This window comes from Ixodes scapularis, unplaced genomic scaffold (genome assembly GCF_016920785.2).
Source record: "Ixodes scapularis isolate PalLabHiFi unplaced genomic scaffold, ASM1692078v2 PGA_scaffold10__122_contigs__length_95168666, whole genome shotgun sequence".
Taxonomy (NCBI): Eukaryota; Metazoa; Arthropoda; class Arachnida; order Ixodida; family Ixodidae; genus Ixodes; species Ixodes scapularis.
The window spans coordinates 31,576,515-31,604,033 of record NW_024609836.1 but is presented as its reverse complement, the minus strand read 5'-3'; the positions used below and the strand labels follow the sequence as shown (position 1 = coordinate 31,604,033).

Genomic DNA, 27,519 nt, shown 5'->3' with positions numbered 1-27,519 from the left:
GTATATACGTCGTAAAATCCAACGAGTTATTCGCTCGAATAAGTCAATCCAAGGTTAACTGCGCCAAATATTGACTGAGTGTTTCTTTTTTCTGTGCCTTCTACCGTGTAAACAAGACGGATAAAATTCCTGCACCTCGACACTAACGTCGTAAAACCTAATCGATCTTTGAAATTAGTCCAATCGCTTAATGGACAGACAATCTAATGGTGCATTCTGATCATGCGAGGTAATAAAACCAGAACCAATATATTTATTTCGGTTCCACGTTTTCTGCCTTTATTAACGATCACATAAACTTTACCGAATGTCGTTCGGAAGAGCGAAGTGACCTTTCCAAACATAACTTTTGAGTTAACCCTTAGAATGGTGCCTGGAACGCGTCTGCGACTGGTTTGAGGTCACTCCATTTCCGCCTTGTGACGTCATCAGTGTGTCACGCTGTTGCCGGCCACGATCCTGGCGGTGTCCCAGCAGCGGTAGTGGATGTGGCAGACGCCTGATGTTCTGCTGCGATTCGCTATTCAGCCTGTCAGTCCACGGAACGCTGTAAAAGAAAAGCGAGCAAAAAAATTAGCAAAGGCGCGTTTTCCTCCCTTCTACCGACGCGCCCCCAAGCGGGCACGAGAAAAGGGAGGAACTATACATTTTTCATCTTCTCCAGGCCAGACCGGGAGGAAAGTTCCTCCCTCCCACTACCGACGCGCCCCCAAGCGGACACGAGAAGAAGGAAGGAATGATATGCTTTTCGTTTTCTCAAGGCCGTTCGGGAAGAATGTTCCTCCCTCCCGCCTCATCTTCTTTCGGATTTGTTTTACAAGCATGTTGCCCACGTTTTTTTTCTTTAATAAAGCTTTTTGTGCTGACTGAGCGTCAGCGGTAATGAATGCTTTCTGTAGTTCATTCTCCCAGTTCAAACACGCAGAGCGGCACCTCGGTTGCATTGACGCTTTTACCGCTAATTTTGTCAAACGAGCGAACGAAGCCGTTAGAAACAGCGAAGTTACAGTGGTGCCATGCAGTGCTATTACGTACACTTGGGCTAAAATGGTTGTCTCCGCAACTTTGCGGCCAATTCATGCCGGTTTTTCTGCCAGGTTTACTTGCGCGTCTTCTGCGCTACGTTTGGGTCTGTTTCCTGTTCTCGACTGCCATATCACGCGATAACTGTGCTTTTGTATTTCCAAGTCTCCATGCAGTCTTTTCCGCTGTGAACAAAGTGTGGAATCGTGGTCGATGTCTCTGAGTGTTTCGCGTATACGCAGTGGTGTAACAGCGAGACGAGATTATGTGTACGGTCGCAGGTTGACATTCTGCTTTACATGAAACAGTTTAAGAAGACCGCTTGAGAGATTAATGTGTACAATCCATCGACCTGCGGACAGTCGTGTTGTAACGCTGGTCTGAAATGTAGCTCATATCGTTTATTGACCACTGTAACTGTGGTCTGCAATGCCTCTTTGTCCCCTCCCCAAGAACAATTGGGCTCTCCGAGGTACTTCTCAACAGGCTTGAAATATGACGAAAGGGAGGCACGTACGTATATTTAGTTGAATATTGGCATTGAAGGAAATCACACAGAATAATTGATGTGATACTAGGTAAATTTGCTTTCTGTTATAACCGAGACGAGTTCACAGTACCTACCTGCCACCCTTTTAGCCTTCTGTTTTTGATTTTCGTAAAAACCGATCCCGAATCTACAGGTCACTGCTAAAGGACATGTTTTTACTAACTTAACTAGCTTTAATTTGGATCACCACTATAAGCTGTGGATACGAAGCGCTATCCAAACTGAATTTTTATTTTATTTTCTTGAGCCTCCATTATAAAGAATGATATTCACCTTTATTTTTCTGTAGTTGCTCTTTACTTTTTCAGACCCCCCCCCCCTTTCCTTTTGTTCCTCTTCTCTCTATCTCTCTTTCAATCCCTCCCCTGTTTTTCATTTCTGAAGAATACCTGCTGAACATATTGCAGTAGATTTTTAAACGGGCAATTGTCAGAAAAGTCCCGGCATTATATATGATTGGCTAAAGCCATTTTCTTAAGAACTTGCTATTTTTTATCTTATAATTTTTATTCTAATTAAACCTTTCTCACTTTCGCGGTCACACTCGAAGGCGGCTTCGTCTCCCCTGACTCTTCGTTCTTACAGTCTCCCCATGGTTTCGGGCAGATTCCACTTGATGATGGGTTATCTTTTCTCTTTCGGAAAAATGCCCGTCTCGATCCGCTTGGCTCGTCTAGGATTACGACTTTACGCCGCCTAATAATTGCCGGAAACTTGTCTCGGGGAAATTTCTGATGGGCAACGAATGCCTCCGCGGGGTCGTTACATACTATATACGCAGGCGCTCGCGTGAAATTCGTCAAGGTTCGTCCGCTCTGCCGACGTGGTCTTATTGCTCCTTGCAGGCGCCTGAGGTTGAACGACTCGCTTTTTTGCTTCTGTCGCACCCACACTCACGCTGCCATGACTGGGCCACTACTATACCACCTGGATGATAAGGCCTGCACCTTTGCCCCCCATACGTCATCACCAGTGGGTCCATGCAGCGACGCCTAGCTCGCGTCAGCGTCGTCACTAACGGTGACGTCATGAGCAGGCCTTGTCTCCTAGGTAGATGTTGACTCGGCTCCACGCGTGTTATCGACTGGAGGGGTGTGTGTCGCGAACCCGCCGAAGTTCGAGTTAGACCAGGTTCGACATTTTTCGAACCCTTGACTCGAATTTTGGACAGAAGTTCGACCGTTATTCATGCGGCTGCGTGCAGATAAAGACGAGCTGGCACCGCTTGACGCATAAGAGCGGCGCGTGAATTTTTTAACGAGCTAAGTAAATAATAAAAAAAAACGTTTTGTTTTTACTATTGAGTAAGCCATTATTCTCATATTTAAAACGAGCTGTTTTGTTTTATAATGTTTTTTTTTTATTTATAAATAATGAAACTACATCCCTTGCTTCTTAAAGGCCGACAAACCGACACGAGATTCTTCGAGGCAGAAGGTCCTCCTCACCCTGGGCAACGAGAAAACAGGCAACGGTGGACAGGGCAGAAAGGGGAGAGGAGAAAGCGGGGGGAAAAGTGGAAAGCGCGAACTGGTCGTCTGCCTTTAAAGACCGACGACCAGTTCGCGCTTTCCACCTTTCCCTCGCTTCCTCCTTTCCCCCTTCTAGACTGTCTACCGCTGCCTGTTTCCTCCTCCCCCATGGTGAGGAGGATCTTCTGCCTTGCAGAATCTCGCGCCTGGTCGTCGGCCTTTAAGCTGTCGGGGCAACCGCCGTGACTCGGCTTGGCTTCTCAGTTATCGAGATCCTTTGACTTGCGCGTCGGCTCCCGCGACAATGATTTGCCCGACCGCCGCAGGCACACGTCGTCGGAGCGCACATTTTTCATCATTTGAGACGGCAATTAGTTGTCGGTTCGTAAGCGTCCCCCTTTGTCAACCGGCTCGCGCGTGCAACTCGTTACAGCAGCAACGGTATACGCCCGCTCCGTCATTCAGCTATAGTCCTGTACGAACCAACCGCTCATTATTACGCGTCATGCTTTTTTTGAACAGTCTCTGATTGGTTGCTTTGCTATGTAGAGTCCCCCGTGTGCGCGGCGCACTTGGCCAGAGCGCTGATAAGGGCCGGTAAAGAGAGGTTCGCTTATCGCGGTTACACCGCCTCCTCCTAGGCCGCCGAAAGGCGCTGCACCTCGGCGTATAGCTCTTCCTCGCTCCCCGCCCGTGAAGACCAGTTGCTGCATACTATTTGCGTTCTGAATGCCGATTGCAGGACGTTTGTATGCTGTCCCTTTTTCTCTCCAAAGAGACAACCACACAACACGAGCCGCACGAAAGAAAAAAAAAAGAAAAAGAAAGAGAGAATCGTCTTCTCGGTAATGCCGCAGTGGTTTCTGGTTATGCAGATCCGTCGAGGCATTCAAATGAAGTTCCTTTTGCCTTTGGAGTTGGGAAACGACTAGAATAAATATGCAAATGAACAAATCCACTGCTGCGAGGTTGACAGCGAGCACAACGGACCTCCGGTTGCTGCCGGAAGGTTTGTGTCGGGGTGTGTGTACTGCAATCTTGTTTTCGCTTACGACCGCAGCCCTTCGTTAATTGCTTTGTTCGGGAAGTCATTGCTACATCTTAACGTCTTGCGGCCGGTCCAAACCCGCGCGATTGGGCCTTGTCACAATGGCATTCGGGAAAGGGGGGTCTTGAGTTTCAAGACGGCTCCAAAGGATGGTACTTGTGGCTTCGCGATCTGTTTCTGATCGATGTTATCCGGGTTACGCTGTTCTCTGATATCCTGCCTAGCAATAGAAATGATCGAAATGAATGCTTCTGAGCAGGACGCGTCTTTCTTAATTATGTTATTTGCGGCAAAATGCCCATCGAAAAGAGAAACGTTTCATATGTTTTTGTTTACTAAACACATAAAAAATTATAGAAATCATTTATAGCGTATACAAGTCCTTATATAATGTTATATTGTATCATGTCTAATTAGATAGATTCATATATCTTACTCCCCCCCCCCCCCCCCCTGATATGGGGCATGACGGTTCTCAAGCATCTAATTATCATTCCCCAGCCAATGAGATTTATGTATTAGCCGATAGTAACAGGAAGCGAACAGTCGCGGGGTGAGAAGGCGCCCGTGATCATCCTAAGCTACGCCCCGGGCCTGTTAAGTTGTCACCGATCATCGTAGAGATACACACGACGAGAAAGGATTAGGTAATGGATTCCATGAATGTCCATGTGACACAGTATGACGTTCGTCTTATCCATGCAGCTTGCTCGGAGGAACACGTGTTTGGCGAACGGGGATCGCAAAACTGTAGTGCCATTTCTCTTAATCGCTTGTTGCAAAAATAGATCGGGCATATCCATCATGCGGGTGACGCCAGTGTGGTCGGCGTGTCAAAGAACTTCCGCCGGTTGCACCCGGATTTCTCCGTATGATAAGAGATAACATCTGAAGCCCGAATGCAACACACGTGTGTGCGACGAAACAAAAGCATGGGGCGGAATGCGCTTATAATCTCGTGTGTGATCAAACGCTCGCTTTGCTTTGCTTTGGGCTTTCATCATCATTTTTTCTCTTTTTTCTTTCTTTTCTATAATCGACGTCAGTCAACTGAGAAATAATTGTGATACAATAATTTTACTGACTCGCGTCGATCTGTTTGTCAGCCGAACGTTGCTTACTACAAATAATCACGATATCGGTTGCACAATTCCGTATGTGAGGGGTTCACATCCATCACGTTATTCAGTCTGCACGTTTGTAAACCCTCATTTATCCAAGCTCCGAATCACCCGATTACGTACTGTCCCTTTGGTATTGACCGATGCGCCCACAGGGACTCGCATTATCTATGCAGCGTAATTTAGTTCGAATTGGGTACGGTCACCGACACCTCAAGAAGTGTGGGGCGTAGGGAATTCTTGGACCTATACGCCTCGACTTACGCCCTACTTTTCTTAAGTTGTCACCGGCTATACTGTGGTGAAGCGCTCGCTTTCCAATTCTGTCATTGCCAGCCACGATCCAATGTCGTCCTCCTGCTAATTGATCCAAGTTTACCGAACAAAAATGTATCCACCTACTTTGCTGATAAAAAAAAAAAAGAGAAGACAAAAGCAAATTACTTGAATGATATGTTACCGAAACAAACAAATAATATATAACTCTGTTCGAGGAGAGCCAGGCGTGAAGAAAAATGACAAGAAGGCAGGCAACGCTGTCTCTCGCCGTAACTACCTTTATGAAAGCACGACCCGAGGCGCCAGCCGCCCGCGGCTTCAAGACACGGCGGCGTTGAACGGGCTCCAGCGCCGCGTTAGCGAAGTTGGGGCGGTTGCCACGACAACGGAACCTCGAGAGGCCTGGCAACCCGATCAAGATGGATGGCCACGTCAGGGTTGCCAGAGCCCGGTTTTTCTCTCTCTTCGCTATCTCTGCGGAACCCCTGGCCCATGGTTGCTCGCTGCTTCTGCTGTTGTTGCTGCTGCTCTTGTGGGGCCTGCCTCACGCTTACTGGTGTTTGCTTGGTTTGCGAGCGTTTCCATTATCGCGTTCCGTTCTTCTGCTGGCCTGGTCTCGCTGTAGGTTTCTGTTTTGGTTTCGTGCAAGTTCCGCTTTTGTTTCTTCTCGCGTCGGTCTGTCGTCGTCGTTGCCGCCGCGTGCGAGAGAATTTCGGTCCAAGATGGTCCCTCCTCGAGTTAACGGTATTCCGTATCTTGTACGGAGGCGGCAGAACTCCACGGCGAAATCTGCGGTTCAGTCAGGTCCTCCGTATTTCCGTACACGTTTGGCATTCGGGGTGAAATCCGGCGTGGCAGTTTCTTCTTCGTCTGCGAATGGGGTGACCTATTTTCAGCTTTACCGCGTTTAGCCGAGCGCAAATGTATCCGGATTACACAGACCGAATATCAAGCTATTCGATCACGTGACTGAAAACACACGTACTGCTTACGCTTCATAATTCTTAAGGTTTTGCCGTGTGTTCAAAAAAATAATAATAACGCAACGGAAAACAAGGGGTGACTGCGCATTGATGAGTGTCGCGCATTGCACATCTGTGTGAACATCGTACAGGTGGAGTCTTGTTGCTGCAGAACTCATACCATGCAGGTATACGCGCCGTTTGCGTGCCGAAACGACAATACTTCATTCGCAAACTTACGATAATCCAAACGCGCGTTCAAGTTTTGGGGTCCACCGAACCAGGCTCGAACCCGAAGTACCTACAACAAGCTTTGCACGAAACTGGAAATTCATAAGTGCACCTCACACCCGTCACGGAAACTATACGAGCCCGACTCCTGACAACCTCGTTGTACGGGCTTCTTCAAGAATAAAGCCACTTATGCACCAACTCCGTGTGTGAGTCCACACTCACACAAAGGGAGTCGACTTGGACTCACCAACACGTGCTCTCGTCCCGAATTATTCGACCTTCTGAAGTAGGCGCCATTTAAGAATTTGTTCTTTCTCCCGTCGTCTTGGACAATACATCAGCACCGAGTACGCTTGGTTGTCTTTGTATCAGAGGCATTTCAAACTTCAAACTCTCGCTCTTTCTTTCTCTCTCTCTCTCCCCCTCGAAGATTAGCTTAGGAACCACTCCCGTTCTCGGCAATGGCATTGGTGCGGTAAAGCAATAAACTTGTGCATCGGCGTAGTGCCTCAGATCTAAAAAAAAAGAGAAGCTTTTACTGAAAAAAAAAAAAAAAAACGATTTACATGGGGACAGCGACAGCCGAGGATATTTGTACACTGCCATTGTACAAAAGACAGTCTGCGGGTACTCTCCGAGGCATGTCTTTTCTTCCATAACGGCCATGTCGCACTGTAGGTCGTACAAAATCTGTCTTTAGTCATGTTCGAAGCGCGCATTTATGCACGAAGCAAATTTCCTTGGAACATGCCTAACGCGTGCCCGCAGATAGGACCCACAGCTTAAGAATCCGTGATGATGTTGAGGGACGAGATCGAGTGCGGAGAGGTTACTTCGACGGTTGTCTTCCGCGTGACGTGAAATTGCGTTCCTTCGCATGCGCGCAACAATGTTTAAAGAAAAAAACACAAAAAAAAAATAAAAGAAAGGGCCGCGTGTTTAAGCGCAGAAATAAGACAAAAACTAGAACGGGCGAAACCGATGTCGAGTTTTGAGTTTACGAGTCTTGCGGCCCTTTTAGAGCGTCGTTCAGCACGCCGTTGTCTCGTGCTCCGCGTTTTTGTTTTTTAGTTTATTGTTTTATTTATTTGTTTACGAGTGATTGTTTGTTCGTCGTCGTCCGAACGAATTGGAGATCCCTCCAAAGGCGCACACCCCTTTCTCTACATACTCCGGCTGACCGTATCTACGCAGCGCAACGGAGGCTACGATACCCATTCCAGCCAATCCAAAGCCGCCTCAGTATCACGTGACGTCCAGGAGTGGGAAGAACCATACTTCACTTTATGGATTCAACCACAGTAAATACGTCGCGATTCTGCTTCCTTTTCCTGCGTTCGATTGGGATTTATATTGTGTCGTAGTGGTCGGCGCAGGTCGTACTTATCTAGCGCGAATCGGAGTATATGGTGACGGACTGCTCAGCGTCATCACGTGGTATACGTGTACCGCCCTGGATTGGTTGTTGAATGACTCGTAGCGGCCGTTGTTGGTTCGTCGTCAGGTGAATTCGGAGACTGCTGCCGATCCGTTCGATCTCGTTCGGTATTCATGGGCCGTATGCGGCGACGGCTGGGCGCCCCACGCGGATTCCGGCGTATGCACGCGCCCATGGGTACACATACGTGGTACTGCGAGCGTACAAAGAAAAAAAAAAAAATGGGGGACGATTATTTCCCGAGATTAGTCGGCGCGACGTCGGGTTTATTACCGGCCTTCCGTTTGTTGTTGCGAATTTACGACCGTGTTGTTTTCTGTGTTTATTTTTTTTTCTTTATGATTATCCTTACCATCAGTGAGAGGAAGTGACGGAGGTCATGAATGTTTTTGAGTCTACGTTGTTTTCGTGACGTTGTTCTTTTTTTCTTTTTATATAACCTTTCGTCGCGAGGTTTCTAACTATCATACTTGCTGTATAAAAGCACGCATGAATTGACATAAATAACTGATTCTAGGAATGCGTAAATGATTTAATTTGACTTTGCGTGCGCTGTACGTAGTGGCTCTTTGTGTGTGTGTGTGTGTGTGTGTGTGTGTGTAATGTCACGTAACGCCTCGTGAAATAAGAGCGGACTTTTCATTCTTTCCTTAAACTGACGAAGGTTATATAGTGTAAACTAAATAATTATATGACATATAACTGACGCAGTGGTATGCACCAGGGCCGAATTGCTAGAAACAGTGTCCTAGCTGAGACTGTGTGAAAAAAAAAAACAAAGCTAACTCACGAGCGGGGGGCAGTCTTGTGCACGCGTTACTCGAAAAAAAAAATCGATTACACTTAAAATTATACCCTCCGTAAAAAAAGTATTCACTTAGATTACTTGATTACTCGAGGAGAAAGGTAATTGGTCGTTAATTGCCCGATTACTTAAGATTTCCTCAAAACGACAGATTTTTTCTGCCGATTTAGAAAGACGGGTTTTTCGTACTGCTCCTTATTGTATTGAAATCGCTGAATTATAAACTACGTATATTTCTAATTCGTTGATTTTAATAAAACCGGGCTCCTCTCGGAAGTCTGGTTCGAGGATTTCTTGGTAGGGAACTTGTAGAAACAGAGTGCGTCTGGAAAAGGGCAGGCAAAAATAGTAACAGTTACAAGTAATTTCAGTACTTCCAAGAGTAATCGAATCACTCTCGCGATTACTACCTAACAAACGTATTCAAACGATTACTAAATTACTTCGAAAAGTAATTGATTTCAAGTAGTTTGATTTCTTGCAACGAGTATCACAAACAAGTCTGGTGGAGTGACACTCGAAGTGGAGTCTCGAGTGCTCGCGCGGCCCATGCTTGACACGACTACTTTCACGCAGTCTTAGCTAAGCCGCTGCGTAAAGCGGGCCCTCCCAGAACGATCAGTAACCATAAAGATGGTGTTTTTGATGTTACTAATAGTTGGAGCGTAAACTATTTTTTTTTCTTGCGCATCTTTGTCGTTGCTGTTGTTTGCGTGTACTTAGCTGTTGTTATTTTCTTCTTCTTTTATTTTTTTTTTGCGTGTACTTCGTTTTGGGGGGAGACTGTGGATCTCGGGACTTTGTTAGGCATATTTCACTCCTGATCTTAACTCCTGGGGACCTGGGAAGTCAAATGCAAGATCGCTTGTGACCGGAATAATATGTCTCCAGTTTGACCCGCGCGGCGATAGTTATGAGGCATAAAAACTAAAGTTGTTTGACTCTGTCGTAAGAACTGTGCATTAGTACAGAGTTCATGAGATATGCCTCGCCGAACGACCAACTCAACCTGTCTCTTCTTTTTCTGTGCAGGCAAGTCGGTGGACTCCTTCAGCCTAGGGCTTTCTCCGCACGGTAAGCATACGTTCCTGCGTATCGGGCTTTATCGAAGCAAACGCGACCGGGGCGCTGGCACGAACCATGTGTCAGCACACACCAGTCCGTTATCGGTTTATCTTTTCTGTACGTTGACCGGTAGAAAATTTAGACGCCCTGGTTTAGAGACAGAATCGTATACATACACTAATCAGACGCGGTCTTCTTTTATTTTTTTTTGTCGGCAATCAGCGTGATAAATTGCCGTCCGTTTCTCAAACACGCGTCCACATATGAAGCATCGACGCCTCTCTATACTGTATACAGATAAGAGATATAACTTTACCTTCAGGAGCACGGAGTTTCAGTATAGTATATTAAATACATAGTAATTGCTATTTCATCAGTAATCAGAAATTTGACAAGCCGTTCACTCAGTTTCGAACTTCACATTTTGCAAAGATAAGGTACGAATTGTCCCCGAGGAAAAAATCATTTCTGACATATTTCAGATAAGCTTAAAGTCTTATGCGTTCTTACGAATTAAAGACACTTCACAAAACTCGTGGCGTATTTTTTTTTCTTCTTTTCTTGCAATGATGGAGAATAAAATCAAGGAAATGCGTAACGAAATGGGAGCGTGACGTCGCGGCATCCGGCCCTGAATCATATTTTATTCGCTCCTGTAATTTTGCAGAAATGCCACCGTCATTATTCGGTGACACGTCCTCTGCAGAAATTCGCCACAATATGTTTTTCCCCCCTATTTTAACTACTCCAGAGGCTCAGACTGACTAAGCGACTATTCATAGTCCCATCATCGTCTTTTTTTTATTCCCTGAGTTTTATAGTGAGAACACACCGTCCGTCCGCGAGTGAAATAAGGAGTGGAGTTGTGGAACGATGGGAATGTGAACCGCATAAAACCCTGGCTAATAATGTGCGAGTGCATGGCGCTTTTTTTTTAATGCTAACATAAGCGAATACCCGCACCGTCTATTATTAACTTTAACAGCATCTCCTTTCATGCTCGCGTTTCGAATTTCCAAATAACTTCCAAAGTGTAAGCTTTTGTTTTGTTACACTTACCCCGTCCTATTGGCCCCGAGAGCGAACACAAGCGTCGCTGCGGTCGCCGCGCCCTGATTGGGTGAGGTGTACCGTGACGCCAGGGGGAGGACTCCGCTCCGCGATTTCGCATCGGCTCGCTTCCCAGCACCGGTTTCCTGGTTTGGCGTTGTGTGCCGCAAGCTCTTCGAAGAGCTGGACTTCGTTTACCCGGTGTACAATACTCTGGGTTAGTCCGATATTGACGTGCTTCCTTACATTTTATAAGCCTGCTTGTCCCTTTTACCTTTAAAATTGGGTTACAAATCCCGAGAGCTATCGGCGGAGGCAATTCCGCCGATGAATTTGCCCGTCCGTACGAGACAAGGCAATCTTGCGAGGGGTCGGTGAAGCGGTGGCGCAAGTATTTGAGACGCTGGAATTCTGTTCCTTGCATGTTCATGATTTAGCACGATATTACATCCCGCTTTCAAGGCACTTGAAGTGGCATTTATATCATGGGCCTTTGGGTGGTCGGCAAATTATCTCGCGACCCCGACTTTGCGCTGCCACTCTCGCTGGTTCGCAGATGTCTTAAAGGCCCTGCGTCTGATGATCTTTGAAGTGCTCGTGGAACAGGGTTGTTTTACATAAATGTAGCTTCGTCCTGAATTAATTATATCGTTTATACACGTATGCAGGCATATTTCTTAGAAGATGCACAATTACTGGAAATTAGTTTTTACGGTAGCAGCAAAAACGACCGAATTGTCCCCAGTTGCCTGTATGATATGTATTGAACTGTCCAAAATATACACAGCAATATTGCCGTAATTTGGAATGTTTATACATTTTCCTGACATTCTTTATTCCAGCCTTGGGTATTCGTAAAATACACCGTTTAGTCTGAATCGTCATTTCCAATCAAAAGAGACACTGCTGCAGGTCCCCAAAAGCTTTCTCAGCCTCCAAACTCCCTACAGCTGGACTCCCTGACAACAGAGGAAAACAGGAGTAAAAGCAAGCATTCTAACGTCTGTCCAGTGGTAGACGCAGCACCAGTAGCAGAAAATGTGGAACCTGTGAAGGGCGACAGTCTGCGTGAGAAAAGCTTCTGGTATTTTACTTGAGGGTATTACTTGAGCCTCGAGGGTTGATATAAACAAGTCCACAGATACCACTCGTGTAGTTCATCGAAATACTATCCCAATCCAGCAAAGGTCAAGTGCGGGCAATGTATATAATAAATGTTCCTTTTTTTTTTTTTTTACTTTGCCCCTGCACTTGGGCTCTTACTTGTGATTCTCTCCCCATGGTCCAGACTGTATTTAACATGTTGCTCGAGCAGCATGCAGCTTTTCTGCTTCAGCGATCTTGTTTAAAAACAGAGATACAAAAAAATAGTATGCATAACCTTCCAATTCATTCAGACCATCAGCAGCATTTATTGTGCGAGATTTAAATCTATAGTGACGCTCCTGCAATTGTGGCCATATTTCTTTATTTTCATATACCAGCTGTGATTCATGCGTTGCCTGCCCTGTCAACCATGCTTAAAATGTTGGTTGAAGTTTCGCCTGTAGCTAGAGGCCATACCTCAATAAAGGCACATATAAAAATTTACACTTCCTACGAAAAACACGCCAAAAAAAATTAAATAGAAACGAGCGCGCTGGAAGCTAACTTCGTCCCAGCCTCCACAGGGCGAGCGGGGCGAGTCGGGCAAAAATTCTCTCCTCGCCGTGACGTCACCCCGGTTCGCCGTAAGGGGGCGCCATGCGAACTTCTCGGGGCTAATAGCGGCATCCAAGGCGACGAAAACCTATCGTGAGCTTGGATGTAACTTGAAAATTACGTATCCATATTTGAGTGTAGTGAATTTTAGGATGATTCCTCCGCTTGAGGGAATCTATATCTTCGCTTTCTTTTATGGCACAGCAGCTGAGCCACATCCGATAGTTAAGCCGCAGACTCTCCGGTTTGAAACGCAGCACTGCCAATGCGCTCTCAATACACCCCAAAAATAAAGAGTTTTTTTTTTTTTTTTACATATATATATTCGAGCAGTTAGATAGGTGGTATTAATAGTATGTTTTCTTTCGATAATCCTTCACTTGTGAGTTACCACGTCCTTGTTTACTTCATCGTCCCTGTTTCTTCGGCCTTTCCGTCCAACGACGTACCAACACATCTTTCAATCGTAATCCCAAAATTTCTGGCAACATCTGAACCCGAAAAAAGAAAACATTGAACAAATCACTCTGGCCAGAAAGGTAGTAACAGATACCAGCGTCCTTGCAGATAACTTTAACCTGCATTTTCAGTGAGTATTCACGCCCGAGACTCCACACGGTAATCTGGAAAGCATGACTGAAAGAAAGGCAGGTCAGAATGTCGATGATATAGAAAAAGGGCCAGAGATAGACCGAGTTTGTGATACCGTACCCCCGATTCCCCAACTGATAGCAACACAAGAAGGAATTCTGCCAAAATGGTTAGACCTTGACACAAAGAAAGCATGTCGTGTGGTACGCTGACTGGATATCGGTTTATTTGCATTGTTTATTTATAAGTTCTTGCCAGTCATCGCAGCTCCCCTCTGATTGGCGGTGTGCACGCGTTGTCCCAATCTTCAAAACGGGCGATAGACTGGCCATAGACAATTGCAGGCCAATTTCTTTTAACAGCTGTGGCATGTAAAGTCATGGAGCATATAATAGCAAAGCACATGTTTCACCACATTGAATCGAACAAGTTGCTTTATTCGGATCAACACGGGTTCCGTTGTGGACTTTCAACAATAGCACAACTAGTTGAAGTAACCCATGACGTAGTATCTACATTTAAGGATAGAAAACAGGTTGATGTTATTTTTATAGACTTTTATGAAGCCTTTGATTGCGTACCTCAAAGGAAACTATTAAAGCTTAAAACATTCGGAATTCAATCAGCGATTACCGACTGGATGTAGTCATATATCTTACTAGTAGAAGCCAATGTGTAGAAATAAAGGGCCACGTCTCAAACCTGTTCCCAGTTTACTCGGGTGTGGCCCAGGGCTCTTCTGTCTTGGGGCCATTGCTGTTCTTAATATATATAAATAACATAATACATGAAACACCATCAGACATTCATATAAGGCTCTGCGCCGGTGACTGTATTATTTACTCAGCTGTTAACTCAACCGATCGACAAACTTCACTAAATAAATATCTTAAACACATTAAAGAATGATGCGACAAATGGGATATGAAAAAACGCTAAACAAAGTCTTTGTATTGCCATATCACTAAGAAACGAAGCATACTGCCATTTAAATGCTACATTCTAGACATAGAATTGAGCAATCGAAAGCAGTTTAAGTACCTTGGTGACATGTTTTCAAAAGACCTAACCTGGACCAAGCCTATCGACACCGCCTGCACATCGGCATATAAAAAAGCTTTGTTTTTTTGAGACACAAATTAAAACATTTAACGAAAGAAACCAAAACGGTTGCTTACAAGACATACATTAGGCCCATATTGGAGTATGGTAGTGTCGTCTGGGACCCTTATACAAAAAGAGACATCGATAGGCTAGAAAGGGTCCAGCGATAAGCTGCACGTTTTATTCACTCTAGCTACAGACAGACAGCATCCCCAACGGAAATGCTCAGAGCTAGTAATATAGAATCTCTGCACCTAAGGCGCTAAGTCGCACGTCTGAAATTCTTTTATTTAATAATCAAAGACAAACTAATTTAAGCCCGAATAAATACGTTCTTCCCTAACGCTCGAAACGGTCAAGTAGACTGAATCATACAAAAACATGCCAGACGTATAGAAGTCGAATCAATACCTTTAAACAGTCTTTCTCTGTAGAAATTATTGAGGCTTGGAATCCATGCATTGCCCAACGATGTTGTAAGTTTGGGAACCGTGCCCTCCTTTGAAGATTTCATTGCAAAGCTGTTAGCATAATAAGAGCCTAGAGAGATGCCCTTGAAGTGTGCGATTTGTAATAATTATGTGGACTAATTTGGTCAATTTGTTTATTTGTTTAGAAGGCCAAGGTTGTTCCTTGTTGTCATTGCTTGTTTGAGCAGCGGTGTCTGCTAAATTGCCTGATTCTTATGATTCCGGTTTTTATGTGCCATCATAACGATAGATACTCTCCGTGTAATAGCGTCCAAGAGAGGGTCGACAGTGTTTTCAAATAAATAAAATAAAGAACCGAAAAACATCTGTGAACATCCGTCGGTGTCACAAATACGAAATCGGTCGATTTTGTTTGAACCGAGAAAACACCGATTTCTGGAAAGTTTAGCTGCATGCCAAGTTTGTTTTGCCGAAGCCCTCCCATTTTACTCTTGGGAAATTTATATTTTAATTTTGCGTGATATTTCTCACCGATAATCACCGTTTCTTTTAGCGTTTATGTGGGATAAATCACCGAAAGACACCGATATCTAAATAATAAATAAATACCAAAAAAACCTCCGCCTAGTTTCATGATAAATAAACACCGGAGACACGAATCGACAGGCAGGGTTGGAGCTTACTGTTGAAATCAAGATTTGACATGGGCGTCAGCAAGTTACCGGGTACCTTGCCTCTCAACCTGACATGTCGCGAAAAATGACAGGAATACTTAAGTGGACCATGAAATGAATCTTTGGCTGAGATAAATGATCTTAGATCGGGATTTTACTAATCGCCTGTCGTTTGGATAAAAAAAAAATAGAGAAGAAAGAAAACAAAACCTGCTTTTCGGTGCGAAAATTTCTACATATAGCGGACTATTTCTTACCTTTTTCCCTTCAAAAGCTCTCCGCCTTTTTACTGCAATGCATCCGCGGTGCCCAAGCACTTCAGACGAACCCAGCTCACGCATTGGACACGAACATTGCGTCACGTGGATGTATATCTGCATCGTCAACAATCGACCTGTCGACGATCGGTTATTTAGATTAGCGTTCGTGGCCACTGAATGCCGTGGCGGCACTTTTCATCACTGACTCGTAATTGCTCGTCATGGAATTTCTCCTCGCGAACGACGAGTTCCACGGTGTGCTTAAAAAAAGCACGGCTGAAGCTTGGAGTCGTCAGTCCCGACGAAAAATACCACGACGCGACCTCGTGATTGTTTTTCACGTTTGAGTTGAGGAGGAAAGCTAAGGAGGAAGCTTAAGTCGAAAAATCGCGTTGCGGTCTCCTTACATGACATTGCCCCGTTGCGCCAGCACCAACATCGAAGTACCATGTTCACCGAGAGCTTGAGAAACTCCATTCCCGAGCATCTGATTATAATTCACCCGCCCATGAGCTTTATTGGACTGTATGTCCACAAACGTGTACATCTAAAATCCTGTTTTTTTTTTTTTTTTTAAGATATATTGTGTTTCGAGTAATTTTAATAATTTCAGTGGATATCTATACTTTATGTGGGGCAATCAAAGTTTGTGAAGAAATTTTAGTGCAATATTTCTCCACAAAGTTTGTGAAGAAATGTTTTATCCCAACGATAAAAGGCGGGCGCCGTTTTGAAAGGGTTAAATTTCATCGTGGAATGTTTTTACACTGTCTGGGAAAAATAGATAAAGCTCACGGTACATTGAAAAAGAAGCTTGGATTCGCTAAATTTCTTATTAGAAAATAAATATAAAAGAGGTACACGTCTAGTGTACAGGAGAAACCCCGTGGTGAGGTAATGCATAACCCAAAGCGATGTGTTTTTGGCGTCGTTTATAAATGTGCTGCCCTTATCATGAAACATTTTGGAAGGTTTTAGCTTATTTTTTAGGCTTTCTTTTTTCTATGTGATAAATTAACAGAGTCAAATACCTATTATGCTGGTCCACCAGCCTCATTCAATAGTTTACTTGAATACTAGCTGAACGTAGAGGAAAAGCGACGAAGAGAAGAAAACGAAGAACCACACTGCTGGTGGTTCTTTGTTTTCTCGTCTCCATCGCTTTTCCTCTACGTTCAGCTGGTATTCAAGTAATCATGTCAAACCAACCGGCTCAGCTTCAGGCCATCACAACTCATTCAATAGGTTTCTAAAAAAACACACAGATATAATAAAGGCGAATTGCAATAAACAGCATTTTTTAAAGAGCGGAGGGAGCTTTTGGGGAAGAGGTCCAACTGTCGTCGCGCCCCTGGTGGCTGAGTTGAAAACTAATCCCAGGGTTACGGCAAAAGCAAGAATTATTGGTTCGCGTTCTTGATGCAGCGCTTGGCTGACGTAAACCACAGGCTATGTCAACGTTCGGGTACGTCAATACCCAGTTTAATTAAGGCCGATACAACGTACGTTTCTCAACGAGTGCGCGGTGTCAAGCTGCATTGTTTTGTTGGGAAACTGTCACTATACCTTAAAAACACTTTTTTTTTTTTTTTGCCAAATGTTATTTAAGGTTTGGCAACATTATCGTTATAGGCGTTCACGGAAGGCGTACAGGACTCGAATGTTCTTTGTCTGTCTTTCCCCTCTGAGATATTCGTTATTTCGAATCTTTCTCGTTTCTTTTTGCGAACTCTTCAACTATACAAAGCTGCGCTTTTTTTCCCCATTCTGGCGCGCGCGGAACGAGCTCTAAAAAGAAATCCGGGCAACCCGCAGTCCAGCCAATACACTATTTATAAGCGTGCGTTCTCTTTCGATAAGCAAGGCCCTCCCCGTGCTTTTCTTTTTTTTTATTTGCCTCATATTCATTTTATTTAAAGTTTGTTTTTATCCGCCATTTTCGATAACGTTGTCTTTTTTTTTTTCTTGTTTCCGCCGATACTCTTACCTCGCGCAAGTATCTGTTTGCCCGCGCTCTTGTGCCGCCGTTCCCTCGCCGAGCAACCGGCTTTCCCGCCAAAGTGGCCGAGGCCACGCCCACCGGTGCGTAAGCTCCGCCCCCTTTCGATTTCCTCCTCTCCGGATTTCTGTCTTCTTTTTCTTTCTTTGTTCGTTCTCTCTTCCGCTCTCTCTCTCTCTTCTTCTTTTACGTCATTTTCCTATATAGCCTCGACTCCTCGGTTTCGAACGAAGTGTGTCGTATCGCGCGCGCGCTACGTTTCGCGTTAGAACTCCCTCCAGCTGCTCTTCTTTTTTATTTTTTGAAGAGTCACTGCAGTCCGCCGTAGTCATCGAGAGCGCGGCAAACTCGTGGTCCGGCATATTTTTAGCCTCCTTACGATCACTTTATGATTGGGGGGCAAGCCGCAGTTCAGTATACCGTAGACATTTATGGAACGATATTTATCGATCGAACGTGTTTCTTTTTAGCCCGAGCGAGCGAACGCTAAAGTTTCTTTCTTTGTCAGTAAAGCTGAAACATAAAAAGGCCAAAAAAAAAAAAAAAAGAAAAAGAAGCAAGAGTGTAGTTTGTTGTTAGTGATTTCGTTCACCTTTTTTCTTAATCGCACAGACGAAAAATATCCGACCCAGTGTAAACCCAAATTCTGTTTAACCAAACGGTTTCGTTTGGGGAACGAACGTATATTATTCGTTCCGTCAATCTGCGATGACGCACGGGGAGCCTCTAGTAAACCGCATCAATTACCCATTAATTATCGCGATAGATTGCCGGCAGAGCTCGGAGTGAATGTCTTAAGATTACTGGGATACGAGTGTCCTCCATTCACTCCTTAGTGATCATCGTTTCCCTTTAACCCCGCAGCTTCCCGTGCGACGTGTCTTGTAAGCGTCACACCGACCAATTCGCAAAAAAATATCGAGGAGCTATACAGAACAACGCCGCTCCCTGTACTGGTGCTTCGCCTTTGGCATCGGTGTAAGGCAGTGAAGCAAACCCAGAATCGCTCGGGGAAGCTAAAATTCGTTGAGTCGCGAGCTCCCCCTCAACTACACGATTATTCCGCGACGGCGTCTATCAATGTTACACAGTGTCGGCCGCCGCTACCTACGTCTTCAGAGGCCCGCGAACAAGAAGAAGACGCGAACCCCCCACCGCATCAACGACGAGCGCTCGTCCTCAAATCGTCCCCCCCTCCCCCGTTTCTGACGTCGTGGAGTCCTCGTTTTGAGGAGTCGTTCCGCGAAGATTCCGTCGTGCCGCCCGGTCGTCGGAGCGTACACCCAGGGGTCGTGGGGCCCGATAGCCGCTCCAGATAGCGGCGCTTTTCCAGACGTCCTCTCGGCAAGACCGCCCGGACAGTGCCCGTCCCCCCTCCTCCTCCTTTGCACTGCGCCGCCGACGCTGCCGCAAGATGCCATCGACTTGGCAGAGCCTCGCCGCGGTTTCACATTCATCATGTTTTATCAGACCCCCCCTCTCTGTTTCGCTTCTTTATTTATATATATATATAATTTTATTTGCTGCCATCCTTCTCTGGATTTCTGCCTTCTCCCTCTTTGGACCTCCTGTCTCACTAGCCTCCTCTTCAGCATCAGATGTATCTCTCTTTCTGTTTCACGTTTTTTTTTTTTCCTGTTATGTTGTTGTCTCGTTTCGCAATCGGCTCTCCTTTTTCTTTTTCACTTTTTTTAATTCGACGTCTTTTGCGGCGTGGTTAATAAGCTTCCCTTTATGCTTCTGTTTCTGTAGTGTCTCTGTTATGTTTTTTTTTTTTTGTTTTTTTTTTTTTTTGCCTCGCTATGGATGCCGCAATGCCTAGGAGTCGTTAATTCCCCGGCAGCTGACGACTCGGAGACAGTCTACACGAGCGTGTTTAGTGTGCTGGATGGATTGCCCTGCCGGGGAGCGTTAGCTTCTCTTACGAGGAGATGGTCTTTGCCCGCCATGCCGAGCGCGAGCAGGCGTTCTCTCTTCCGCCCGTTCGGTGTTTATTTTTTATTTTTTTTGTTTTGTTTGCGCTCGATGGTGGCGTATGTTCCCAGACAACCGACAAGAAGCAATCGGCCGTTGAACTTGGGCTGACCAGCTACCTGTTGTTCGGGTTGAATGGAAGAATACGGGTGGTTAGTTTATTTATATTTATAAAAAAAGAAAACACGCGGAGGAACAAAGCTTTGTAAAGGCCGCAACAGAAGCGCAGAAAACCAAGACTAACGCACAAACATCGTAACTAAAAAAAATTGTTACGCGCTTTTTTTATTATATCGAAAACAAGCAATACGACAATATTTCCGGTTGGGACAAAATAAAAAAAATATACGCTTAAAAAAAAAAAATTATATGTGTGAAATTTTAGCATGCTCAGATTTCTTTTTGACTTTTTTGGACGGCCCTTCGCGCATGTTTCGGCGTTGAATTAAGGCAGCGATTAGCTTCTTTACAAGAACAACGAGGGGGGAGGGGGGGGGGGGGGGTGAGTATAGACGGGGTGCCGCGATGCACGTGTTTTGGGGACCTGGTCCGTTTTCAAGAAACGAATTCCGTAACGGCGGTATACGTAATATTGACCTTCGTAAAATGGAGGCAAGACCTTAGCGCCTCGGTGACGCTGATGACATGCCGCACGCATGCTCGAAGCTAGGCTTCCTTCATTCATGCTTCGAAAGTTTTTCTACAACTAACGTGACGGGACTATCGTACAAAAAAAAAAAAAAAAAAAAAAAAAAAAAAACACCATTATACAGTGTCTGAAGAATGTCCTTTGTTTGAAGTGTGAGCGGCGAGACCGCGACTTAAAATGCCACGTCACACTGCGCATACATGCGTGTTTGTAGACGTGCCTCGCACGATGTGCATGGGGAGGGAGCTTTGGGGAGAGAATATCTAGTCTTATAGATGTTTGCGGCGTGTTGGCGGACAATTCTGTTATGCACGTCCGCAGCAAAACGCCGCCGCGTCTTGTATGTATGACGTATAGGACCAGTGTTTGCTGTCTGTCGTTTTCTTTCCCTGCATACGAGAATTCGTGGCCAGGTTGTGAAATTGGTGATATACGCCCTATATAGATGGAACGGAGCATCTCGCCGTTCGAATACCTCGGCCGAACTACAAAGGGTAAGGTAAATATATTAGCAATTAAAAAAAAAAAAAAAAAAAAAAACGCGTTGGGTAAGAAAAAAAAATATAAGAGGGCAGAGTAGGCGAACACGGGTTGTGTGCGGCCCGCGGCATGTAATTAGGGTCTAAACGTCGTTCGCTGCTCCGCTCCGCTCTTCTCTCACGCCTCGAGCGAAGTCTTTCTCCTCCGTTTGCCTCCCCTTCAAGACGACAGCGCGTTGGGAAACCACACGAGTTCATTTGACCAGTCATGCTTTCTATACTTCATCACGTGATCACGCTCCTGCCTCCGTATACCCACGCCCAGAGAACGGGGTCAGGTGGCGAAAGCGAGGCGTTTGATTGGTCACGAAAGCGCGTAGCTTCCACTTCGGGGTGAACGTAGTGTGTGGATGGAGGGGTGGCTCCGAGACGAGAGGCTTCCTCGGCGCTCGACCTCTTCACCCGAATTGGGCCCGCGTCCGCTCGTTTTCTCTCCGGGCTGCCCACCGGAGGAGGGGGAAGCAAACGCTGCGTCCGCTGTCGTCGTGATGGGATCGCTCAACCGTCGGCTCGGTCGTTCGCGTGAGCCCCGTGAAGGAGTCACGATGTTGGCTCTCTCTCTCTGCCCGCATCTCTTGTCTGTCTAACCATCATCGTCTTCCTTCCCCCTCTTTTTCTTCCCCCTTCTATCTCTCTCTTTCTCTCTTTGTTTACGTGAAACGTTCTTTTGGCCAGTTGCTCCTGATTCCGTGAAACCGCATTTTGAAGGATAGTGGGTAGACCTCAAGGCAGCTTGCCTTGAGGTCTACCCACTATCCTTCACTCACAGCCAATCAGAGAGCTCGGCGCCTTTCTGACATCACCGCAAGCCCTGCAAAAGAAGCAGACGAACTCGTGCTCCGCATAGCTTTCTTCTGCAGAACATCGAAACACCACGCAGGCGTCCACAGCCAAGCACCACCCGGAATTATCAAAGCCTGCGAACAGTCTCCTCTAGCTCGTCGTGACGTCACTTCTCTCGGATGACGCCAACCGCGGCCATTGGACCCGAGCCCGACGCCGAGCGTTCTTCGTCGCGTTGATTGGACACGAGGCCCTGTCGAGTACCGACGCAGCACTCGTGTCCAATCAGCGTCTCCGCTGGATCTCACTGTGACGACGTCCGAAAGCTACGCAGAGAGCAAGTCATCTGCTTCTTGCGCAGGTGTTACGGTGACGTCAGAATGACGCCGAGCTCTGATTGGCTTTAATTGAAAGGATAGTGCGTAGACCTCCAATCAAGCTGCCTTGAGGTCTACCCACTATCTTTTTTCTATCAACCAATAAGGGCTCGGCGTTTTGACATCATCGCAACCCCTGTGCAAGCAGACGAACTTGCGCTCCACATTGCTCGGGCTTTGATTGTTCTCAGTGGTGTTGTTGTCCTATAGCCTGCTCACCTGCGTCACGTCCATCGTCTCCGAGGTCGCCTCCGTCGTCTGATACTGCCGGTTCTATACAGCCAATTACCAGGATTCCTTTCGGCGCCGCGCGCGGTCCGAGCGGAACGCTTAAAAACAAAAAACATTAGTTGTACTTGACAGGCAGGACCCGACCACCCACAGTGAGTGCGCGTGCTATGTAGAAGACGTGTGGCGAATAATTGGGCAAATCGAAGTCTTGCCGGAAGGAAACGCAGTTCACCGCGAGGCATCAGAACGCTCCGTTCATCCCGTTTGTCTCACGCACACACTCCGGTAATAGCGCTCACGATCCTTCTCCGTGTCCTCCTTTTACTTTCTTTTTTTTGTTTTTGTTTGGATCCGTACGCGGTGGGCGGTTGACTTGGGCAGTGAGCACCGCTTGACGCAATGGACGGCGCCTGTTGAGAAATGTGCATTCTAAGAAATCCTCGTGCGACCACCTTCCCGCAAAACACTCGTAAGAGCCGGTCGCCGCAATGTACGGAGGACGGCTCGGCCAATGACGACGCTGAAAGGAATTTTAAACCCATTGACGTTTGTAAGTCCGGCCTCAGGGTGCCGCCATCTTGCTTGGTTGTGGTGCGCTTGGGCGCGTTCATAATCCGATTACGAAGCCTTGCTAAGGCGCCGTAATCAAATTATGGCCGCGCCCAAGCGCACCCCAACCGAGTATGATGGCGGCCTCCTGAGGCCGGACTTGCAAACATGAACTAAAAGAAAGAAAATCAGTTTGTGTTTTGACACCGAGCTATGGCGTTTCACTCGTCTAACTCGTGCTCAATGTCACATCGCGAACTGTATATTGCGTTCTAAGTCAATACTTTTTTTTTTTTTTAGCTTCGTAGGTTGCAGTTCTGTGCGGGAAAGTACGCGCATCTTTTTTTTTTTATTTTTTAGATTCTTCGTAGCATCAATAAATGAACATAAACGTAGCTGCAGCAGCGATTGGCCGCGTCACATGGCACCCCAACACGCGAGTGTCTCGCGGACAAATTACGTATTCTGAGGATAAAAGTTTTACACTCCCTCTTCCTCACACGTAGTTCTGACGGCATCAACTGAAATTCCCTGACGTCATGCCACTGTGGTGGCGCTACTGTCGGCCCCGCGCATGCGCAGACGCGTCGTCTCACTCGAATCTGGTTTCTGCGCACGTGCAATGCCGCCACACCTGGTGTGGGCAGACGTGCTCTTGTTTGTGAACAGTAAGTTCGTGTATATACCTTGTTTATAGCAAACGTAAAGCGTCGTGACGATGCACTTTCGGCGCTCTTGATTGGCTCTATCGAACCGTAACGTTCACAGTCCAAAAAAAAAAAAAGTTTTACTCCATTTTGGGTGTGTATTTTACGGGGACGTATAATACACCCCAAAACTTCAATTGAACGTACAGCTCGCTGTCGTCAAACCGACGGCCCGAACTTTTATGATGGGCGTGATAACGGTGCCATACAAGTTATTAAATAGCTAAAGTATGTATCAAGATCTACAAAACACATACACAAACACAACACACTGAGGCTTTGCAGTAAAGTAAAGAAAAACCTATTAATATTATTTCTTTTTTTTTGTGGTGAGTAACGAGTATTACATTAGCTATTCTAATAAGTTCTTTCACTTGGCTATCAAGCTCAGCTCCTGAAAGTTGGTATACCGTCGATTCCGCGTCATTCACAGCGCTCTACATCGTACTGAAGTTTTGATGTGTATCATAGGGGACAAGGGGTGTAACTATACACCCTTCTTTTCTGGGAGTCTTAACTGCGGTAGGGCTCAATGTGACACGCGGTATAGTTTCACGGTGCGGTTTAACTCTCCTGTGATCCCCCTTTTCCAACGCCAATAGTAATGATAATAATGCCTATGCGGCGTCGCACTGACATTTTGGCGAAATTTGACTTTGTTTCCAACGCACAGCTTCGTTCCCCCGGTTAGGTCAGATTAAATTTGGTTATGCTAGGTTGCGGTTGGTCGATTTTTGCCGGATGGCGCTTGCATCTGTCGAACAACATTTCTAAAACCAGAGTTCGGATGGGGGAGAGCTCCTTGGGTGAACGAGCAAACAAGACAAGAAAGCAATTCTCGCTCCGCAAAAAAGAAAAAGAAATAAAAAAAAAGGCACCCAACAAACGTTGCATTCTGTTTTAAAATCATAATAACAAAGCAGAAGCGCGGGAGGAGGAGGAAAAATCCCGACTGATTGCCGCGGTAATAGCCCTCGTAATGACAGCCGCCCCTGAAGGCCCTCGGACTCCGCGTGAGCTCCCTTTGTGTGTTTCTTTCGAAGGCAACCAAAATGCATGAGCTGAACAAACCCTCTTTGAACGGTGCTGCTTCCGAACCTTTAATTTTCCTCGCGTTCCCTTCGCCTTGCCCATTGTGCTGTTCCGTCAGAGCAGTCGGAGCTGCCTTCAAAATTGAACTGGCCCTCTTGCTCTCTTTCTCATATCTTCTTTCTTATTCACATTTTTTTTTTTTTTTTGTCTGAACTTTTGAGGGGTAACGAAGTTCACGGGCCTTCTTGACAGGCGCCCGGGGAGCAGGCCGGGCTTCCGTGCCAGGACGGAAATGCTTTTCGATTTTCGTCATGCGTCCTCACTTTTCTTCGTGGATATTCCTCGTTATTCCCTCGTGTATATATATATATATATATATATTTTTTTTTTTGCGCGTATTAACAAGAAGTTGAAGACTTCTCAAGCGGTGACAGAATGTGATATCTGTTTTTGGAACACGTCATTTGTTTTCATCGATGTTGTCTGTTCCCGCGTACACCGCGAACAAGAAAAAAAGAAATATTCAGTTTTGGCGGCATTTTTTTTTTTTATATCAAAACCACATATTGTCACCGACAGTTTAATAAATAGAGGGCGTGACCCGTGCATCTCATTAGCGTTCAGCAACCAATGAGAGTGTGGAATTGAGCGATGAGAACGCCCGAGAAGCGTGAACGTATAATCAAAGCCCGTGCCCTAGAGTTGTGACGTCATCAAAGTGAGATCGAGCGCGGACGTCAATTGGACCCGAGCGCTATACGACATCGTTCGGCCGGGCATCGGGACCAATCGACGCTTCGAAGAACGCTGGACGTCCGAGTCGGGTTTCAATTGCTGAATGCGACGTGGGCGACTTTGTTCACGTTATAAAGGGACGTTGTAACGATTCTTGTACTCGACGCAAATACCCCATAGAATAACTCCCTGACGTTTACAACCTATGAAACAAACGTTCATTTTTCACCAGTAATAAAACCCTAAAAAAAAATGAGCAGGGTTTACTTTCGAAACTCACAGACAGAACAAGCGGCCACGTGATCAGCAGTCGCCAATGTGTTTACCATAGCCCGCACGCTGGGGTTGCTAAAGCACGAGACACGCGCCGAGTTTCGGACATTTGTTAGGGTTCGGCTATTGTCGTCATTGAAGCGTTTGGACACCTGGGCCCGTTTTCTCGAACGCGAACCGTGGTTTAAAGTTAACTACTGTCCGTAGAAGGGGGAATTCCAGGTCACGTGACTGGGAGAGCAGGGGCGCCGAGGGAAGAGCAGTACCTAGAAGCAAAATGGCCGCGGCGTCGTTTAATGAGGGCTAATAGTTCTGCTTGGTTCTGCTGAACATTCATTTCGATCTGGCTGTTATATTAATGACTCACCATCAACCTATTAGCACGTCAAGCAAAGCGATAGTTCAGAGGGACTACTAAACTAACCGACGGCAGCATTCCGCGAACGCATCACTCTTCAGCAGTCCGGGATCCAAGACATATGACGGTACATAAGCCTTGCATGTGTTTTTATGGTGGGTAAAGAAAATGTTTTGCGAACGAGTGTTGGTAGATATTTATAGTAAGACGTTTAATTTGTTACACTATGCAGTGCACGCCAACTCGTGAGCTGCGATTACTTTGCGGAGAAAGAGGGTTATCCTTAATAAAGTCTTCGTTCCGGGTGAACAGCTGAGACATTGTACTGTTTTTTTGTTCACAGTGCGCCGACAGTATGCCGACAGCATTGAGGTTTCTACATATCCCCGGTGGCCAGCAATTCAACGGTGACGAGAAGCTTAGCTTCTCGTCACCGGTGAATTGGTTGGGCAAACGGAAGAGAGGGCAAACAGTTGAGATCAGCAGGAATCGCAGAAACGTGCGTCGCAAGGAACGAAAACGAGACCACAGCACCGGCGTTGCCAGACTGGAAGAAACACGGGAAAGTTATGCGTTGTTTATGGCGAAACATATTGGAGGAAATGTTTTTTACATTTTCGAATATTCGTCGACAAACTCTAGCATGGTAGCTAAAATGTCTTCGTACCATCGGAAGCATATAAATTGGTCTTCAAGTACAACATTACTATATTTTGACTTAAGATACCATACTAGATCGATGACAACCAGCGGAAAAAGAGGATAAACAAAATGACTGGCTTGTTTCACCGATAGATGGCGCATCTAATTGCCCAATTAAAAAAAAATAATTATTGTTGTTTTATATCCAGCCGTTTATTACAGTACCTAGGTACTTTTCCCTTCCTAGGCACCGTGGTTTACCAAAATGGGTTTACCATCGCTTCGAGAAAACCGGCCCAGGTGTACCATCCGAGATATGCTTCTCGAGCCATTGATTATTGCGAGCCCAAATCGAGTGCTCGCGCAATTCTCGAGTCCCATCTATGGGCCGCATTCAAATATCGTTACTGGGGGACCATTGCGATCGCCCAGCTACGTTTATCCAGTTTTCCGAAGGAGAAACCGAAAGAAAACGCTCGCTTTTGTCCTTGAAATTACACCGCAACAAAGAAATTTGCTGGTCGATGGCGTTTCATACGAGCATACTTGGGTCCCACGAGTACCAGTATAACTCGCGTAAAGGGAAATCAGAAACAGAAACAGCAACAAAAAAAACATTCCAACTGAATATTCCGTTCTCTCCCGAAAACGGAAAAGAAGTGCACAGGATGAGCGCTGGAGTTGCTGAGTTGTGCCTCTGTACGCGTATGCAGACATGTAGACGTTACCCCAAAAAAGTAACTAAATACGACTTCAACTTCATTGTTTCTCTCCAGGGGAGAGGGGGAGGAAGACAAACAAAAAACAGCAGTTTTTTGTCGCTTGACAGAGTTTCTCCCCCCACCAACAACGAGAGAAACTAT

General features: G+C 45.9%; 1 protein-coding gene across 2 annotated transcripts in view; it reads left to right on the top strand.

Annotated features, from left to right (window-relative positions):
- Positions 1–27,519, top strand: part of LOC8029488 (homeobox protein Meis1) — a 356,592-nt gene that overhangs the window by 211,876 nt on the left and 117,197 nt on the right. For both annotated transcript variants that reach the window (XM_042287647.1, XM_042287649.1), the window contains exon 9: positions 9,965–10,006. In XM_042287647.1, coding sequence (XP_042143581.1) covers positions 9,965–10,006 — 42 coding nt within the window. The remainder of the gene's footprint in view (positions 1–9,964; positions 10,007–27,519) is intronic.